Raw genomic sequence first — 21,310 nt, 5'->3', positions numbered from 1 at the left:
CTATGTAAGCTCCCTCAGTCTGCTGCCTTCTCAGCAGTGCAGCACGGAGCAGGAACTCACAGCTGGGGACAACCACCTTCATCTTTTTCTTAATGCAAGAGTGACCTCACTTCTTGGTCCTACATTTGTTAATTGAAACAAGTCACACAAGAACCTGGCAGAGTGATGTCGATTAAAAAACATCAGGAAACTAATGTATTAAATATCCTGGGGCATGAGTCTGAAATCACTGGTGCTTCATTAGCACAAGGCCACTCATAACTGACAGCTCTAAATTTTAAAGGTTAGTACCACAATATTGTATTTCTAAACTGTAAATACTGTTCTCAGACCTACCAAATAAAACTGATAGGGTACAATGAAACTGTGACTTAAGTTTAAAAAATACTTTTTTCCTTCTGAATTTACTTTTACAGGGTCCATGTTAAACGTAGACAATCTGTCAGCGAAGAGGTCACCATCTCCTACGCCGTACACAGCATGCAAAAATAAATCAAAACATTCACTTGTAAAATGGGAAATGCAATCTCTTACCCAACCCCCTGAAAAGGTAAAGAACACTTCTCTTTATGAAGAGACAGTTTTTTAGAAAACAGGATTATCACTATAGGGCACACACACACACCTCCCAGCCACAAGAATTGTTGTTTACTGAAATAATTCCCCCAAGAACTCAAACAGTCTGAAAGCTGTGGGTATTCAGCACGCCTGAGAACAGACCAATATGAGCTCTTGGAACAATGGATAAGATTTAGATGTCTAATTTGATTCATATTTCCTAACAGGGCTTCTTAATATAGATGCATTATTTTTTATAAACTGTGCTAAACTTGCTTTAAATGCAGATTAATCTGTTTTCACTGGCTTTTGCTCTGCCAGCTGTAGTTAATTTCTATACACTGATTATGCTATCTTAAAATTAAGGATTTAAACAAATATGAATGGTACATTGGAGAATATGATCGCCACGAAGCGGAGAAGGCACTGTTACAGGAAAACACTGTAAGTACAATTTATCTTAAAACCTGGGTTGCAAACTCTTGGAGAAAGTGTCTGTAAACTGTCTACGATGGCTTACAAGTTTTATTGTGAACTAACCATACAATCCATAATTTAAATCTGTGTCATACAGGATGAGACATTCTTGGTTAGAGACTGTTCAAAGAAATCAAATGCTGAACCGTACGTTTTGGTTGTCTATTACGGAAGAAGAGTATACAACATTAAAGTACGTTTTCTGGAAGAGAGCCAACAATACATGCTGGGAACAGGGCTCAGAGGAGATGATGTAAGATACCATCTAATTTTAATCTATTGCTTTTATGTCACACTTCACAAGTTCTTAATACTAAAGATTAGTTACAAACTCCCCTACCTAACAAACTGCCTGCTTCAATTAAAGTTTATTTTACAATACTCTCATTTTAAGTATGTCTCAGAAGTTTCAAGCACCTTCAAGACAATTTAAAACAGAATTTTACATATCATGCTCAAATTCAGATTTAAATCAATGTGAAAATTTCCTAAGTACTTATAGTACTTCCACCTACTCTAAATAACACCTGCAAAGTAGAGGGGAAAGAAAAGTCCTCCCTTTCCAGGTATACATACTATTTTAGTGTATTTTTTAATCTGTTATAATATAAACAGATACTTTAAAATACATACAACTCCACATATCTGACAACATGGCCTGCTGCTGTTTTTGCTGCATAATGTCTCATCATCTGTCTCATACAGCAAAATGGGAATTCATATCTTAAAATGAGGAAATAGGACAAAAGGTGTCATAGATGTTCAGAAGCAATTAAATCATGTGGGTACCGATCAGTCTTTCGGATATGGTAAATTTCAATTACAAAATCCCTTTAGATCAGCAATGCTTTTTTACATAATTAAATTCAATTAGACTCTTATAAGGAATATAACCTATATGGTTAAATAACAAATACTGTATCTGCACATCTTTCACAGAAGAAAAAAAAAAACGTTACAACTGAAACAGTCATCTCTATAAAGATGTGATACTCACAAAAAAAATTAAAAGAAACTTAAGATTATGCTCAGCCGCACAGTAAAAAAGGAAAGCAAAAACCTATTAGCTATGTAAACAACAGGCAGAAATCCAACTAAGGTGAGGCAGCAAAGCCTCTGTAGCTGAATCTTCAATTATGTCCTTTGCATGCATGTCAATACTTTCAAAACTTACCTTTTCTATAGATAAGACTTAAAAAAACCTGAAATCAAAACTGACCCAAGTTAACAAGAAACTTGGCAGGTCCAAGATTTACATTTGGATTCTCATTAGAAAACGTGGGATAGGATTCATTTCAGAGATGAGGGGCAAGGTTTAATGGCAAGTTGTTCTTCAGGAACATTGGTTTAATAATGAAGGGAAAAAATATCCTTCATTGTTCAAGCACACTGGAACACTTCGGGAAGCAGAAGGGTAGAACAAATAGAGAACTGTACTGCAGGCACCACCATCCTGACGCTGCTGTAGTGAACCATCAGTCTTCTGCAATACATTGACTGCATTTCTGAACTGAGCCTCCCAGATAATTTCCTAGAGTTTTAGTATGATTGAGGAGAAAGCAAGTTTAGTTTTCTGTGGTTCTTATATTGTTTAATCTTCCTGTAACAGCCCTGATAAAAAAAAGGCTCAGATTAGAAACAATGACTGACAAATAAAATATGGTACACTACACGATAATGTAGTATGTGTATGGTACACTACAGAATAAAGACATAAAACTAAATTTTCCTCATTTTAACAGATTCAACAATTAAGGCAACTAGAAAATTAACTGAACAATACACGAACAATTTTTACTGAACTAAAACGAAGGAGAACACAATCCCTCCCATCTCTGTTAATACCAAAATATATGACTTTGTTGTTTGTTCCAACTTGTGCACAGAAAGTATGTATCTTAAAAAGTGGGTCTGGACTGACAACAGTCAAACTGGAAAGGTACAATTCTAGAATAAGGATTTCAAGCATCTAGTTAACAACCAACAGTACATCTAAGACTTGGCTCTAACAGGCCAAATCTGTAATCATGACACGTTACCTTAAGGCTTCTTTGTTAATATTGAGTATTGTTTCTAACTCAGAAATTCTCCTGTAGATCCACTACAACAGAAAAATCCCAGAATTCTCTTGCTAGTCAGCTATGCGTAGTACCAGGGAGTGAGAGATGACAGCCTCCTACTTCCATGATTACTCTCAGCAGCAGACATGAAAATAGAATTAACTGGGCATGAAGAACATGTGCAATAATGATCAGTGGCACCAACCTTAATCAGAAGAGCTACTTCTATCTCAGGCAGCCTCAAAGGATTCCCCCAAAATGCTCTTTCTTGAAAACTGTCACCTCAACTTCTGCAGCTCACTTAAGGTTCTTATCTCAGGAGGGTGAAAACAATTTGTAAGGCTGTGAATTACAGCAAAATTGCTGCATGTAATTTTCCAGTTCCTGTTAAAATGCTTTCCACAGCAGTCTGCATTGTCCCTCCACAGGGAAACCCTTTGTTTTGCAGCATGCAGTGCAGACAGACCAGCTGCTTTATCTAGATTAGCTGAATATTCCCTCTTCACCTGCTAAAGAGAAAGAAAGCTTACCAGCAACAAACAGGTGCAGACCTATTACATTTCTCCCCAGCTGGTGATTTATTCAAAGGTTGTCTTAGATTTTCTGCAGTGTGTTTTCACTTCTGGATTAGTCTATTTTCATCCATTGAAAACATGTTTTTCCTTACACATAAATGTAATTATTCAAAGTTTTCCCTATTCTATTGCAACTTGTGATTTTTCATATACAGTTTACAACTTGTTAACACTTTGTATCAAAGAAGATTTTCGATTAACAATTTTTTTTAAATGTGCTTAATTCAATTTTCATGAGTGCTTCCATTAGTTCTCATATAAGGCCATAAGGGAGGGGAAAAAAAGCATTGATCATCAGTCTTTTGTTTATGATAGAAGTAACTGAAGTTCCATGCAGCTAAATTAGTATGAAGATGGAACATAATGAATACAAGTAGAGGGAAAAAAAACCATCACTAACTCCCCTAGTGGAGCTATATATTTTGCTAGCAATTTAGCCAAATGTTCACACCTACACACATATTTAATAAATTATACGGAGCTCACTAAAGGCCAAATCATATAAAGCTATAAAGACCAGATCCCCAATGGGACATATATGGAATTCAGGCATTTACATTCAAAACTGCTGTCCTGAGCACCCTTTACTTGTCTGTTGTCTTTCTCTACTCCAGCCAGTTTTCAATATTAAAGATCCAAAGATACATGAAAAACAGTGTTACAGGTATGTAGTCTTTTTGAAGTTAAAGAAATCAAAATCTTGCTCACATTTAAAGCTGATCATGACACTAAATTTAAATATTCTTATCTCCTTTGCAAAACTAGATCTGCCACAGACAAAATACAGGTTTTTAAGCATATCTGCAGCATCAGGCTCCACTCAATGCAATAATTGAAAATCAAAGGCAGAAGTAGACTCCTCTTCAAAACAGTGACTGTTTTATACAGAAGCTTAGAGCACAGCCTGACATGCATCTCTGGATCTCACTGTTCTGGCCACAGATGTTTTCTCCATCCTCACCACCCCCTGTCACTACTGGCAGCTAACTTTCAAACCATCGGTCACACAAGTCACATCATTTCAACTCAGTTCATTTCAAAGTGAGTCAAATGGATTAGCTCCCTCTACCTTCATCAGCCATTAAACTGGCCTGTCTCATCAAGAGTAGATGAGGGGGGACTTCCACAATGCCTTCCACTGACAGCGTTATGTCAAAAGTTACTTCCAGGAACATGGGCACAGTGTACACCTGTCAGGGGATGCCAATACTGTCAACCGAGACAGATGTTTACAAGGTAAATATCTTGTCCACATCTTAAATGACAGTTCAAGGATGAACTGTTCTCATTCAGGATATGCGACATGTAGTCCAGAATCCTACCACCACCCCAATGCAATTCGAAACTACACCTTTCATGAGCAATCCTTGAGATCCTATTCCTATCTCCCCTGAACAGTCTGGGGACCAGTAGATAGGACATTCCTATGACAGTAGAGATCAGTTTGAGTCTCTTTAGACAGTGAAGGAAAATGAAGAAATCTGAAGTATTGGATTTTCTTCATCTTCATGTCTTTAGGCCTAACAAAGTGTGGGGTTCCATTAAAAGAGCCAGACAAAAAATTCTGGACCATCAGTGCTCATCGCTATCATGTCTAAGTTAACTTCATGTTCTAGCAGCCATGAAGAGATGCAGAGCTTAGTATTTTAAACCTCACTAATTCAAATAAGAGTACAGGACAAAATAAAATAGGAAAAAAGTAACATCTGTGACTTTCTTCCTTCATTACCAAAGAGCTACAGCTTAAAAGTACAGTGACAAATAATGTGACATTAGCCAAGTAAAGCCAAGTTAAGTTTCCAAAGCAGATGAACAGTTACAGTAAGCCTTTTTAACTTTCCAACCAACAAAAACCAGTAGAAAACAGGAAAAGAACTGGTGCTGATAACGAGGAAGCCTAGAATAAAAAAAGTTAGGATTACTTTGGTATGACATGAAATACAAACTATAGTTTTGCCTACATGTCTAGTAGCAACAGTGACCCTGAACATAAGGCAAAGAGAAAACAGCAAAGTGGAACAAACAGATACAAGCAAAAATTATCAAAGCTTTTTAACAAACAGCATACTGGTTTTGAGATTAAATAGTTTTCATCTTAAAATAATACAGGAACAGTTTCACCAAAGATTTAATCAGATTCTCTTGTTATAAACTAGGTGTGGATCACATGGAGATGACAGAGACTACCATGAGATACCATTATGTATACAATGAATGCCCATGCTTACAATAAATTTTATATAGATATGGGATAAATATTAATGTCACGGTAAACTTGCTGTGTACAGTTCTAGTAATTTAATACCAATGGAGTCCAAAGAATAGCTCAAGAGGAAAAACAGTGGTGTAATGACATCTTAGTGGTGTGATGAGAATTTAGAAGTTACACACCAGGAAGAGAACTATTTAAACTGAAGGACTGCTAACCACTGGAACAGCAGGATTAAGAGACTCCCAGCAGGACAGATGAGGATAAATACCTTGGATAGCTTTCCATTGCTGTTTGATCAGTTCAGGAATCTTGAACCACACCTTTATCATTTTAGAAACGGGCTTGGAGTATGTGATTGTTTTGAACAACAGAGAACAAGACTAAAATGCTGCCGAGACCCTTCTTGTTCCATACTTTAAAAGGGATTTTACAGCAACTTTCTCAGTAAACTGGATGGGAAAATAAAGAGTACATTTAAAAAGGTACAAAGAAACTTGCAGTGTGAAGTATCACGTACTGCTAATCAAGTGTACCTTTTGACAGGGTAAACTTAGTAATTATAAAACTTATAGTTGCTTCACCTTTTCAATATTTATCATCACATCTGGCACCACGAATTTTTACAGGTGATACTGCATTCTCAGAGCTTACACATGCTCCCCTTTTGCCCTAAGCAGCCAGCTGCTTTCTCCTACACAAGAGACACACAAAGGAAATAAGAGGATTAAAATCTGGTGCTTTTCCTTTTATGATTGCTTCTATCTAATCTAATCCTAATTACATGAAAAATATTACCTATTTCTAATACTGTCATTTGCAAGTCTTTTAATATTATAGATAAAACCACCTAGCAATTTAATTTTCAGTCGCTGATTACAATTTTTCTTTTTCCCCTAGAAATTTGATTCTGTGAAAGAGATCATTGACTTCTACAAATATGTTCCCATCACACTCATTGATGGAAAGGATAAATCAGGAATCCAGAGAGAACAATGCTACCTTACGTATCCATTCAAGCCACGCAAAAGATGTTTTCTGCCTTAATGTCACTGATTTGTTTGTGTAGATGTAAATAGAATAATTAAAATGTCTCAAAAAATCAGATTAGCCTTTGAGTGAGGAGCTCCCCATAACATTATGAAGCATTCTAAATATTCCACTAAAAGCTTCTCTCCAACTGAGAATACAGATCTACTTCGTTTTTTGATCCTTGCAATTTTTTTTTAACTTTGAGGATACAGGTAAAATATATGGCATTGTATTAATTCACAGAAAAGTGTTAAGAGAGACTGACTCCTGGTATCTTGACAATGATTGAGCAATTTGCTTATCTTGCACTCTACCTTCTAACACAAGACAAAAATCAAATTCAGTTTCACTTACCTAAATGTCACTGAAGCTCAGTTAGTAGCAAAACCTAATCAAGCATACTGGTCATATAAAAAATATTCTTGCTTTTAAAAATACATGTGAAATGCTATTTATCCAAGTGCTAACTGTTTAACCATTTGGTGTGCTTATGTTTTTGCACAAAGCTGTGCTCAACAGCTACTGAAGTCAGTGGGTGTCAGCTGATGCTCACAGGTATTGAAGCAGATTGTAAAGCTATCTTTAATTATGTAAATTATTTACTTAACTAACATTTGCTCTTTAGCTTAAGTAGCAGATACTTGTATTCCATATCTGAGCCTTGAAACACTTACATAGTAGGACCATTATGCAAATAGTCCCTTTGAATTCATACCATGTTCAAATATAAAAATCATCAGCAGGAACAGTAGATGTGCTTCAAACTCTGCAAGAAAACATGATCCAGTGCGTATCAAAGAACACGAGAAAGCTATTTTTTTCGGCAAAAAATACAGTAATATTTATTCATATGAGTTTTGGAAGGCTTAACTAAATTCATTATAAATATGAAAGGCAAACTTTAGTGTTTTTCTGCAAAGCATCCATAATCTTCCTTTCTAAGCACACTCAGAAGTTTGACTAGGTATTTGGAATATACCAAGAAAGCAACCTCCGTTACTTTATCCTTACAGAATAGGAACAAGAAGAATGAAAACATTCAAGCCCAAAACATGACATTCCAACCCAATCTATGATGTAATTGCACAAACTAGTTCTAAAAAAATTTAGCAGTTGGCTGTTATTTCCTTGCAACCTTTTTATTTCTCAATGCTGCATCAAAATGAAAGAGAACATTCATTATAATTATTTCTCTCAAACCACTAAGACTGTTAAACTTGAAGGAAATTATTCTGACTTGACATTATCTAATAATAAGAATGAAAATTAACAAAACAGAAACTAGTAGAGTTTGGCAGAGTTTATAAAAAGGAAAAGAGGTATGATGTAATCTGCTTTGAGAGTTTCATAGCCACCATACAATTTAACTGACAAAAGGTTTTCAGGTTAAAACAAACAAAAAAAAGTTTCTAAATTAAATGCATGAAAAAAACCACAGCTTAACAATTTAGATAGCAGATTATGGCAGTGACATACAAAGCTTTGCAGATGTCTACTAAAACAGTAAACTTGCTTACAAAAGACAAGCATTACTAGTATACTTAAACCACCTAGAGTTTATAAAGCTGAGCAGCAATGCCTCCCCCATCCCCCTACAGTACAGCTTTCATGAGGAATGTTCTAATTTTGTCAGTGACAACTCTTACAAAGAAAATTCAAAACTATTTATTTAGTAGCTTCTACAGAAAAAGAATTAATTCAAACAGTAGCCTGGACTGAAGGAGTTAAAAAAAAAAAAAACCATGGTTAAAATTCCTCCTTTATGTTAACAATTTCAATATTTATTATATGTGATATGCCAGAATTTTAAAATGGAAGCTATTATCACAATCAAAAATGCAAACAGTACTGTTAGGTTTGGCATCAAAGTATATGAAGTGAAAAAAACCCCTCTAGTGTACCCATCTAAAAAAATATAATTCCATTTAAATACAAAATGAGAACTGTCATTTCATTATTATTGACAAAACAGACAAAAGGAAGTTTGTTCTGTGAAACAGATTAGTCTGATACAAATGATACAAAAATTTTCCATGTGTACATGATGAAAAAGATCTGACTTCAAAAATCTGACTTCAAGCACCAACTATCTGAAGGATTTTAACACTGTATTGCAAAATGATGGGAAAGCAATGTTTTAACTGGTTTTGAAAATAAGCCTCAGTCAAATGTAGTTTTAAAATATTTACATTTCAATGCAGATATGATACATACTTTATCAAAACAATGTATAATCTGCTGGAGGTTATAAAAAAATATTCCCAGCTTAAACTGTTTACAAAAATGCACCAACAGTGAAAAGTTAGGGACTACCAGTTTCTCAAGAGTAGTCCCAGTTCAAACATAGAACACACATCCAGCATTAGAGTCAGTATTGATTTTCTTATCTGTAAAAATGCAAGAAGTGATTTTCATTGTAAATATGTGCTTCAGTATAGTTCATTCTATGATTTTTAAATTATTTAAAATTGACAAGATGAAGAAAAAAATCTATTGTTCATGTACAGAAACGTTAAACTTCAGTAACATCCATCCCTCTTCATTAAAAACTTGAAATTTGGCCCTGATTTAGGAAAGTGTTTAAGCAACTGACCAATGTTTATACTGCACTGAAGTCAGTGGATACACCTTAGACATACATATGTAACCAGGCACATGCTTGTATGAGTTGAGGCCTACAAAAAATATATTCTAACAACATCAAAATTCATAAGATAAAGAAGGATGAAACATTGCACTGCAAATCTGGTTCAATATTGTCAACGTAAAAGCTGTGCAACACAGTTTTGAAAAATCTTCATCTTCAGCAAGTTCCCCCTGTAAATACGCATTAACTCACCAACTAGAGTTCTAACCAAATGCCCAGTTCTGCAAACGTGCTTCTATCAGGCTACACACACACGGTGGTAAAGTTTATGTCTGGCTATTACTCCCTTAGATTTCAGACCAGCCTTGAGACCACATAGAGGAAAGCTTCTCTCTCTCTTCTATCGGTCCAAGCCTGATGGTATCTCTGGCTCTGCCTGTTCAGAACAAAAACAGTACAGAAAGCTGACAGTGTTCTGCTCTCTCTCATTTACACAATAAATGCTAGGTAAAGACTAAGTACTAAACAAAATTAACTTTTTAGTGCTATCTGACCTTGATCGCAGCAATTCTTCATTTACACCCTTGTATCTCCTCTGAAGTCAGCAGAAGTGGTTTTGTTTCACTGAAACAGAGTACTTGCATTTAAGTTTTACTTTTTAAGCATGGTGCTTAATTTGCCACTAAAACCTATGATCCACACTTGCTGCCCACAGAGGATCAAAGGTGCTTTTCAATACACACATACTTGATCTCTGAAACACCACAGTCTAATAAAGCAAACTGAACTCTGTTAAATTTATAAAGATCTTATCATCTAAGACTTTAATCTATACAGACCTAGCACAAACCAGTTAACAGCACAGTATCCTAGCACAGAGAACAGTAACTAGAAAGGTGTTTGCATAGCAATTCTTTCTCAGATTTCTCCTATGGAACAGATGAAGTTGACCTCCAATACAAATTTCAAACATGAGAGTGCAAAGTAGTGCTTAATCCTCACTATTGGTTTCTCTGTATCTCTATAACTCCGCTCTCTTCCTCTACTTTGCTAACAGTAGAGACCTTTTGGCAAAATAAAAGTTACTTCAGTCTTCCTTTCCAAGCAAGTTAGTGGCACTCATTAAAAATAAGAGGGGGAACCTCCCCCAGTCTCTCACTTAACGCTTTTTTGCTGGAAGAGAAAGAACATCCCAACCCTTGGTTGCCTCTATCAAGTGCCTCTGACCATGACTTATCCATTCTTCTTGGTCCATATACACTCTTCCACAAAACCAACACTTAAACAGACACGGAAGTGCCTCAGCTGGTGAAGTTTCCACCACCTGGTAGTTGTTTTTATGGGTCTTTTTTAGTTTCATTTTTAGCATACTCTGCTTTTTTGCTTGGTTTCCTGTCTCAACATTCTGAAGAGTAAGACGCTTGCGATAACGTTTGACACCAAGACAACTACTTGTCCTTTCTGATAGAACTACTTTCAGGACTTGACCTTTATACTTGTTGATAGTCTTCATGACATTAATTATCTCTGGCGAGTCAACGTCAGGATGGTTTAGTACCACAACTGGCTGGTTACGACGAGGGCATTTTATCAATTGATTCATTCTCAGAGGGACAAGCCGAAGTCGTCTTGCTGTCAACAGATACGACATGTCAGAACTTGAACTGGTTTCTGACTGAGTTCTTGTTTTCCTCTTAGGAAGTTCCCTGAAGCTTGTTTGTTTTGCCTTATTTTTGGGACCTAGTTGACTTTTTGAATAGGGTTTGCTTTGCTTACCCACGTCACTGCTTTTCTGAAATAGTGCACCACTTTGTTTGCCATGATTTTTAACGCTTGCCTCTCGCTTTGGTCTTTGCCTGAGCGATATACTTCGGGACTCAGCATTCGGTTCACTCTGATTAGGCAAACACGGCAAATTCCTGCTAGGTGTCTCAGAAACACTGACAGGAACCGGGCGAGGCAGAAACATTTCATTGCAATACATAGGAGGAGCTGATGTTTCGCTCCTGTTTTCTATTCCATTTGAATTTTGATTGCTAGTAGCATTCAGCACTCTCAGCATTGTCCCTTTGGGGATAAACACTGGAGTAGCAACATGGGAATTTTTAGTTACCCTGCTTTTAGCTGTTCTTGCAATTGTAAGCAATTGATCTTTACTGTGTTCTTCACTACTAATCATACTGTTTCCACCATGCACTTGAGGCAAAGATGCAGACTGTTCCACTTCAGTGGCTGGAACAACTCTCCCACAGCTTGCTGAATTTTCTTGAGGGATAAGCACCTTTTTACTAGAAGCCTGACATCTCAAAGGCATGGATTTCATGTTAGATTCAGCAGCAGACATGAGCTGAGCAATCTTTCTACACAACACTGTTGCCGACTTCTTATTGCGTGTTGTGTCATCCCATCTGATACCCTCTGGAACGTTTTCAGCTCCAGAGCTCAGAGAAAATACAGACGAAATAACAGGTCCCTCAAAAGGGTTGCCTTTATTTTCCATCTTCTGTGGTTTTAATGATTCCAGAAGATGACTGTTCTTTTGACTTACAGTTTCAGCTCTCTTTACTTTGCCAAAGCCAAAAGTCATGTTCTCGCAAGGCAGAGTTTTAGTGACATGAAAGTTTTTTCCTGCTTCAGAAGATGTAACAGATTTTTTATCAAAACCCTTACCAGCTAAATGTGTTTCTGTAGAGCTGACTGGCAGAATCCTACACACTTTGTCATCCCTCTTCAGAGGCAATGTATCCTTCTGTTTAAGGACTGCAGAAGAGTAATTTTTACCCTCCTGAGCAGCCTCTACTGAAATGTTCTTGGAACTTTTATCTTCAGAAATAGCAGCATATTTTGGAAGGGGTATATCCACACCTTCTTCATAACAATACAAGTCATAATGTAAGTTATTTTTTCCATCTACTTCCCACCTTGAGGATTTACGATCACTTTTTTTTTCAGTACTATTTATCACCAGAGATGGAGAACAAAGTTCTATAACACCTGAATGGACATCAATACCTTTCACCAAATGAAAGCATAGTTTTGATGCATCTTCCCTCTGTATAGATACAGAGTTACCATCTGAGAGTTGAGAATCAGAAAAAGCAAGACATTCAGAATTCTTGTCATATGTACTATCCAAATGAAGTTGATTACTAACACTGGATAATTTGTCTACATTCACTTCCATGGTTAGTAACTCATTTTGAGACACAGATGGTTTTTTTCCTCCGGCAGATCGTTCTACACCTTGATTCTCAAGTTCCTCTTCAGCACCATTCACAGTTTTGGAAGTTGCTTCTTTCATAGGAATTAGTTTAAGAACCAGCTGTTGTGCTCCATTCACTATTTTAATCTCTACTATCTGAGCTAAACAGTTAGAAGGAACTACAAGTTCAGATGGTGCAATTACTGTTAAAGGCATCCCAGGTTCTAAAGGCTCCGTTTTTGGAGAATAAACCTCAACTTCCACACTTTGATTCTCACATACACTTATTTCAGATGCCTCCAATATTGTTTTATCCTGGACTGATGCTGTGTTTATGCTACATTCTACATCACGAGACGAACAGACTGTTTTAGTTGCTTTACTCGGAATCTCACAAACCATATTCGAAGACGAATGTGAAAGTTCATTCTGAAAAGAAATTTTATCATATTTCTGCTTTTCAAATAAAGTGCTTTGACTCGGCTTCTTTTGCTTGTGGTTTATGATAGTATTTGACAGCTGTTTTGTGGGTGTTTCATGTACTCTTCTTGTATGTTTTACTATATAGTCATGTCTAACAGCACCATATTCACAGTATTCACACTGATACGGAAAAGTTCCAGTGTGTTTCACCAAATGTCTCTGGAATTCTCCTTTGGTATAGGATATGTAACTACAGTGGGAACAAATAAATTTAATTTCTTCATGTTGACCTACATGCTTTTTATACTGTAAAGGATCCTTTGTTGAAAATCTACATTTATCACAGTAGTATTTACCTGGCAGAAAGTTTTTAACTTTAAATGTTTTCTGGATTTTACTTGGGGATTTTTTTTCACGTTTTTCGAAGATTACTGCATTGGCAGCCTCAGGAACAAAATGGAAAGATGGTGGTGTAATATGATTGCACTTCTTGCAGATAAAATTTTTGTCTTCAGTCCACCCAAGCTTCTTATGCTTTTCTATATCTTGCACTGAAATTTTCTGAACACTTCTGCATTTTATACAGCTTATCAGCGACAACTTATTGTTCTCAGCCTCAGTCCCTTGGTAACAGCAGTTTTGGTCATCATCCCCTTTTGATGGAATTTTTTTATCCTCAGAAGATTGCTTTGGGGATGTAGTTAAGGAATTATTTTCATCATTAACTTGGCCAGGGTACAATCTTGGTAAAATTTCCCTCATTTTTTTCAACTGCATTTCAGAAGACGTGACTCTGCACCAGTTTTGTCAAACACATCAGCAAGAGACAGAATGTTTTCTTGATATTAGTCTTGTGTATGCTGCTTATCAATCAATCATTCAGGCCACCAATCTGCAGAATATACACTTTGGAAGAAATGGTGCTCAAGCAACTGCATCCATATTATATTCCACGTTCTTATTTTTATTCAGTCAACTTGCAGCACTAAAGAATAAAAAGCAGAAGATTAAGTCAGTTATGATTCACTTATCACTGAAATACAGTGAACTAATAATTGAACTATTAGTGGACTACAGATGAATTACAAAGTGCAAGTTAATATGCCACTGATTGTATTCTGCACGTACAACCATTAACTCTAAGCAAAACATACCAAATCAAATAATACTTTAACAATTGTTCTTACCCAAAATGTTCAGAAATTCATAAAATTATCTGCTATGCGTCAAGAACTAAAAAGTTCATGCTATTTCTTCCATGTCATAAAAAATTTTACATTTAAGAAATGTATTTATAAACCTAACAAGACAGACACTTGGTAACAAAACTGAGCAGCAGAATATGATTTCAGTTCATATACAGCCCTTAACTCGGGAAAACACTGCACTTCCATGAAACACTGCAAGTGCCACTCATTTGTGAATTCCAGCAGGAAAAAGGGAAGTGACTACAATGGTTACTAGAAACACTCAACTACAAATCTGTTTTTAAATATAAGGATTAAGTTAGCATGGAAATTCCTGAAGTAAAGTTCTTTTCTAATCAGTGACAATGTTTCAGATCCAAACAGTCTTAAACACTAATTCATAACATGATGTCATTTATACTTCACATGTTCTCAAAGTGAAGAAGTCAAAACCATCTGTGGCTGCAAAATTAATTACTTTCACTTCTATTAATATCACAGCATAATCACTTCTATGCATGTGGACAAGCGTACTACTCCATCCTGATAATACAGAATGTGTCAATCAAGTAAAATAACGTAACAGAAGTCAGAGAGAGAGCAGTAATATCAGTGAAAACCACATTAACTTGTGCAGTGTATTTGGCCCCACATGTTCCAGCACTCTTACTATCTCTTTTCTGTATTTAACATGAACAAGATGTCAGCCTTTAAGCTTTTGCAAAGACTATGAGACCACTATTATTTGGAAAATAAACAACTAAATTATCTTTGAGACATACATAAAACAAAAAAAAGTCCAACTCTAACAACAAGTAAAATCTTCTCAACATCTTTCTTAGTCACTCTTACAGACAGATCTGCATTCATGTATAGATCCTACTTCATTAGGTTATTTCTAAATTGCTTTAGATTTCAATACATCCTACAGAAGGCTTCTGCTTCTGAAATCCAGTTCCTCTCAAAGTCTATCTACAGAGAGCAGGGCCTGATCTGGACTCCAAAAGCTGTGACAGCGCTGAGATCACCTAAGTAGCATCCTATTACAATAATCCTACATGGATGAGGAAAACTTTACACTAGGGTGTATCACCACAATGGTTTGACAGGAGTAAGCATCTGATGCAGAAAGTTTCTCTCACAACTCCCTGTGCTCCATTTGCAAATATCCCTAACTGCTATAGGAATGCTGCCCTAAAGATGGGGCTCTACAAAGAGTGAGTATATTGATGTAACCTCAAACAACAGTAAAAATAAGTTAGAAAACTGGTTAGCAACAACAAATTGGGCTTTTCACTCTTTAGCAGATGGCTGCACACCTGTAAAACTCAGCAGGTAGTTCTTAGGATCGTAGTAATCTCATCCCATTGCAATGCAGACAGCTGTACATTCCTATGTGAAAAACCTCTACATCCTGATGTGAAAAACCAATCAATGGCAGCCTCCCAGGCAGGAGGAAAGTGTATCATGAGCCGAAGATTTTTTTTTTTTAAGCAATTCTAGTATTGATAACATTATGTCCTCTATTATCTAAAGAGGAAAGAAAAACAAATGTTTCTAGTAGTCTCAGATCATTCTTCCCCTGCTAATACCAGTTCTTAAGACTTACGATGAACCTACCGACACCAAGTGTTATGGTAGGCCTATGTTCAGGAGAGCCACTGTTATTTCAGGAGAAAGATAATAAGAAATCTTGACAAGCTCAAGATCCAGACCAAAGATGCTTTGAACATTTCTGTATGGCTTTAAGAAAGAACAAAAAATGCAATTGAAAGGAAAGTGTCAAGTTAGATCAATATTTGCCTTTTTTTGCTGTTAACAGCTACTCACTGATACTGAAACTGTCCTCCATACGAACTGACCAAAAGATAAGCATAGAGTACTTTATGCCATCAACATCCTTGACCACAAAAAACGGTACTAAAAACACTGACAGTTTTCTTATATTTTTTTAAACACTGTAAACTTCACCTTATGGGACAACATGAAGAAGGATCCACCCGCTTTGAAGAGCAAGAAAGTACAAGAAATACTGTCAAACATTTTACGAACACTTCTGGGCTGCTCAGTCCAACAGGAGACTACAAAAATTTAAGAGGAGTAATTCAAAGAACAGGCTAGTAATCCCTCTGAACTTTCCTCCCTCAAACAGCTTTATATATGAAAGTGAAAATAAAGCTGCCATTCAGACCTGTGACAAATACCATGTTTCTAGAATCCAGGTTTCGATCGTTGTTGGGACATGATAGAAAGGAAATCTCTCACCACCTTCCACAAGGAGACCAACAGACCAAGGCCCAGACAGTTCCCCAGCAACAGACACCTTGGAAGCCACCCCCCTCTCCCCCTCTTCTTCCTCTACTTCCACTTTTCACTGCTGAGCATGACATTATATGGTATGGACTACCCCCTTGACCAATTCTGGTCAGCTGTCCCAGCAGCGTGTCCTCCCAATCTCTTGCCCACCCCGTGCCTACTCACTGCAGCAGAAGCAGAGAGGGGGTAAAAAGAAAACCTTGACATTGTGCAAACGCTGCTCAGCAACAATCAAAACACTGGTGTGTTATCAACACTGTTTTAGCCATAGACCCAAAACACAGCACCCTACAGGCTGCTATGAAGAAATTTAACTCCATCCCAGCCAGACCTAGTACAAAGTGAAAAAAACCTGAATAACCAGGTGATGCTAAATTGACACTGCTGTTATCTCCCTGGCTATTTTTTCACCAATCTTTCCTGAACACTGAATAGTTAAGAAGAAAAATTTTGATGCAAACAGGTCCACTTTATCAATATTTTCCATAAAACAAGTCTAAAAGTACACTGTAGTTTCATTCCTCTATTTTAAAGAATTATTTGCTTTTTCTGGTTACTTAGAAAAATAAGACCATCAACACACACGGAGAGGTGGTGCAATCCAGCATCCAATCACTCCATAGTTGGGGTGTGTGTGTGTGTGTGTGTGTAAATATGCTTCAGAAGATTTAATTAAAAGATATATACCAAGTTTTTCAAGTTACAATCAAATGCAGAGCACACAGACCAATCCAAAGATATCATTAAAAGGGAGAAGTGAAAGTCTGCATGAAGTCTGAACGGCAAATGCAAGAATAGGATGGATGAAGAATGGAGTAATAAGGAGTGTTAAAAGCAATTCCAGTCCCTGTCTTTACAGGAATGGATTCAGAAGTTGTTTGTAAAAATACTTGGAAATACCATAGAGTACCTGAATTGGGAGAAATTGAAAAAAATTTCTACTTTTGAAAAGAATTGAAAGCAGAAACTTAAGAGGTAGATGGAAAAAGGACAACAGAAGGAGGATAAACCAAACTTTCTCATTCATTCCACCAATCATCTGCAATTCAGTGATATTAAGAAGTGGGGCATTAAATAAAAGGAAATATTCCCACCTTTAACACAACACTAGTGTATCTTGAACCTTGCTGCTCAAGACACAGAGATCAATAGATCCACAGGAGTCAAAAGGCATTCCAAACAGTGGATATCAGATTTACGTGAAGGTTACAAAACAAAGACCAATTAAAACCAAAACAAAATAGTCATAAATATCCTCTGCAGCTGACTACGCCAAATTCATCCAGTACAAGTTTTTTTGCACTGCAGTAGATGACAAACCACTGATGTGGCCACTGTCAAGACAGGAACTGCTAGTGTCCTCCCATTATTCTATACGCCTAAAATTTCCATTTACTTCAAATATATGAATAACTTTGTTCATCATTTCAAAGAAAAACATTTCCAGTGTTTTAGTTCCAGTTTTTATCTCAAATTATATGCTGCTATCAATGAAATGGGTGTGACAACCAGCATGCAATTACCATACATGATCACGTTAAGTAAGACCCCACTGCAGCAAAGCACACACCCCTTGCACACTAAGCTCAGGAAGACACAGTGCGTAAAATTTTAGTCTCTAAAAAACTTAAATCTCTGTGTAAGCTTAAGATTACCTTGTTTGTATTTTACAATTATTAATATGGCATATACTATCCATTTAACATGGACTGACTCTCTCAGTTAAGCAGAATTAACTGTTCTACTGATCCAACTACGTAACTGAAATTAACAGTCATTAATTTTAGGCCTAATGACTGGGAGAGATCCAAAACGCCTCACTCAAGTATAACATACTGTACTAATTAAAAGAATTGATCCTGTATTAAAAACAAAATATTCCAATACACCAATTTTATCTACCGTTATTTCTTCTTAAAAAGACATTGTTTCACAGTAACAGCTAATCACACAGTCGTAACACTTTTTGTATCTGAAATTCACATGAAGTTTTTCCATCAACATGAATAAGGAATGCCAATGCAGAGAATTAAAAAAAGCAAAGACCATGCACCAGATTTTCAGAGCTTCCTTTTATTATGAAATACACAGTTATTTCACACTACAGAAAAAAATTACATTCAAAAATGATACTACTTATGATATAAAGTTATGAAAAATACTAATTAAAGGTAAATCACTATTTTTAGAATGCATAGGTGAAAAATTGTCCAATTTATTGGTATTTATTGGCATTGTAAGAAGTCAGATACATATATAGACTGTACAGTATTCTACCGAAATGGAGGTCTGCCTCTGTGTGGCTCTAGGACTGAGGCCTAGTTTTATTTGTATCTGAAAGAAACACATTACTGACATATTCAATTGCTTGGTAGTCGTCATGCAATAAGCTAAGCAAGCCATTCTCAAATAACTACTGTATCAAAAGTAGCATTTTAGAAAGTACTCAGGGATGTTTGTAGAGTTATTTATCATTACATATATTATCAACTTCTAAATTTATGTTGCACATTTCATACAATTCACAATCATTTTTAAAATCTTTCTGTATATCCGAAGCATACTGACTAGGATTTAGCATTACCTTACTCTAAGCTTTAAGGCCTGTAAGCAATAAAGCAAGGAAATATGGCACTGAAGAAAATGGGAGAGGGGGGAGACTCCCATTAAAAGTACGTATCTCTCCATACCCAGTTCTTAAAACACTCATGTAGATGCTAAATTTCATTTCTACAGATTTAATTCCTGCTAAAATTGGCCAATACTATCTGTATGTGCAAGAAAAGGGCCTTGACTATAACCATTTACTGTAGTAACAATGCAGAACAGAATGCAAGCAAAATCCTGTAAAATACCATTAGTCTTTTTAACAATAAAACAGAGGGGTTTTATTAAACGTATGCTGCAGGACACTTCAGCTACACCTATAATGACACAAAATCATTTATGTAGAAGAAATCCAATGTAATACTTTATGATAGATTCTCTTCAACAAAACTTAATGTAGGATTTAATTAAGCGAATATTTTGCTCAAGTACTCTAAAAAACACTATTTACATCCAAAATACAGAATGTTCTATTTTGTTCAGTAATACAGTTACTAACCCGAAAGCTCCTTTTCTTCCGGAAGCAGCCAAGATGACAAACCTGGACAACAGCTTTACAGTCCAGACGAGTCTAAGGCAGCCTGATGGCGTCCACGAGACAGCAGCACCCGCCAGCCAACACCAAAAAATCCCATTTTCTCGGGCATCCAGCCGACGCACGCAGAAGTGATGTCGCCTCGCCGGGGTAGACAAGCGTCCCTCGTCCAGGGGCCGTCTCCGGCGGCCGAGTCCCGCCGCTGCCCGGGCGGGTGGCGGACCCTCCGCAGGCCGCGCAGACCTCCGCCCGCCACCGCCGTTGCCGCTGCCGCCGGGGCGGCGGCTCCGCCCGCGCCGCCGCGCAGGGCCGCCGCCAGCCCGCAGGGGGCAGCACCGCGCGGCCCGCCGGGCCGCAGCCCGCGCTCGCCGCCGGGACCCGGCTGCTGCGCGGTGGGGAGCGGCCGACAGCCGCGGCGCTGACCCGGCTGCCACAGGCCGAGGGAGGGGGAGCCTTACCTGGCTCGGAGGAGGACGAGGGAAGAAGAGGGCTGCCTCCCTCACGGGAGACCCCGCCAGCCGCCGCCGCAGCCCTTGTTTCCAGACGCACAAGGAACGCGACGCTCATCACCATCCTCATCCTCATCCTCCCCGGCCCGCAGCTCCCGCCCTCCCGCCCCGCCCTGAGGTACTTACCCCCGCGAGGGCAGGCGCGCACCGCCGCTGCCGCCGCCTCAGCTCGGCCCCCGCCCACCGCGGCGACGGAACTGACCTCAGCGGCCGCTCGGCGCCGCGCCGCCCCATTGGCCGGCGCCGCCCCGCCGCTCCCGCCGGCGGCGCCGTGTAGAGCTCTACTGAGGCGCCCCGGGCGCGGCGGCGGCGGCGCAGGCGCACTGCGCACCGCGGCCGGCCCGGCCCGGCGGGGGCGCCGACGGGAAGGCCCCGGCGCGGCCGTGACGCCTCGAGGAGCCCCCGGGAGCGCGGCCCGCACCCCCGAGGGGACCTGTCATCCGTGTGGGACCCAGCGCGGGGCGGGAACACAGTGCGAGCCGTGGGGGAAGAAGCTGGGCTGGTGTTGAAACACCTGCAAGATGGCAGGCGAGGGTATATGAGAAGGGACACCGTCAGGTTGTTGCCTGCTGGCCGTCCATCAACAGGCCAAAGGCCAAAGGAAGAGCTGTTGTGCCCAGTAATCTCTCTACATTCTGCCGATACCACCGTGTGTTATTAGTATATGGTGTGAGCATACATTTCACCGGGATTGCTCAGTTAAGTACCACAATGGCGTAGCAATAGCATATTTTGAGATGCTGCCTATAAAATCGAAATTCCTCATTAAATAAACTGTTCTTAGTCATATTTGAAGGGAGAAAAAAGGAGCTTACCTGCCAGCATCTTGCCCTCTAAAAGTACCTTTAACGTCACGACAGTATCTAACCCCTCTGCTTCAAATGGAAACTGTATTTAACCTAAATAAAGGTTAAGGGCCTAAAGTCTTTCCAGATGGTGTCTTTAAAAAGGAGCTTTTCGGCACATGACTTCAAAGTTAAACTCTGTTTTGCTGATGGCTCTGTTAGCATGGATTCTGTGTGATAAGAGGAAC

General features: G+C 38.3%; 2 protein-coding genes across 4 annotated transcripts in view; one reads left to right on the top strand and one right to left on the bottom strand.

The window, feature by feature from the left end:
• Positions 1–7,614, top strand: part of CLNK (cytokine dependent hematopoietic cell linker) — a 38,294-nt gene extending 30,680 nt beyond the window's left edge. The window contains exons 14-17 of the mRNA XM_074864928.1: positions 417–550; positions 925–1,002; positions 1,133–1,288; positions 6,780–7,614. Coding sequence (XP_074721029.1) covers positions 417–550; positions 925–1,002; positions 1,133–1,288; positions 6,780–6,926 — 515 coding nt within the window. The 3' untranslated portion in view covers positions 6,927–7,614. The remainder of the gene's footprint in view (positions 1–416; positions 551–924; positions 1,003–1,132; positions 1,289–6,779) is intronic.
• A 111-nt stretch (positions 7,615–7,725) lies between these two features.
• Positions 7,726–20,475, bottom strand: ZNF518B (zinc finger protein 518B). 3 transcript variants are annotated; one of them, XM_074865778.1, is made up of 2 exons: positions 20,404–20,475; positions 7,726–14,108 (listed from the first exon to the last, which is right to left on the bottom strand). In XM_074865778.1, exon 2 carries the CDS (start codon positions 13,898–13,900, stop codon positions 10,658–10,660), a length of 3,243 nt encoding a protein of 1,080 aa, XP_074721879.1. In that variant the 5' UTR covers positions 13,901–14,108; positions 20,404–20,475; the 3' UTR covers positions 7,726–10,657. The 3 variants fall into 3 exon arrangements, with proteins under 3 accessions (XP_074721879.1, XP_074721880.1, XP_074721881.1); XM_074865779.1 differs by lacking the exon at positions 20,404–20,475 and adding an exon at positions 20,227–20,388; XM_074865780.1 differs by lacking the exon at positions 20,404–20,475 and adding an exon at positions 19,733–20,046.
• Positions 20,476–21,310: the final 835 nt, after the last annotated feature.

This window comes from Strix uralensis, chromosome 4 (assembly GCF_047716275.1).
Source record: "Strix uralensis isolate ZFMK-TIS-50842 chromosome 4, bStrUra1, whole genome shotgun sequence".
In the NCBI taxonomy this organism is placed as follows: Eukaryota; Metazoa; Chordata; class Aves; order Strigiformes; family Strigidae; genus Strix; species Strix uralensis.
Note: the sequence above shows the minus strand (reverse complement) of the source record. Positions and strands in the feature narration are given on the sequence as shown.

Coding starts and splice junctions, on each gene's coding strand:
- ZNF518B (XM_074865778.1), bottom strand. CDS start 13,900: ATGCAGTTGAAAAAAATGAGGGAAATTTTACCAAGATTGTACCCTGGC.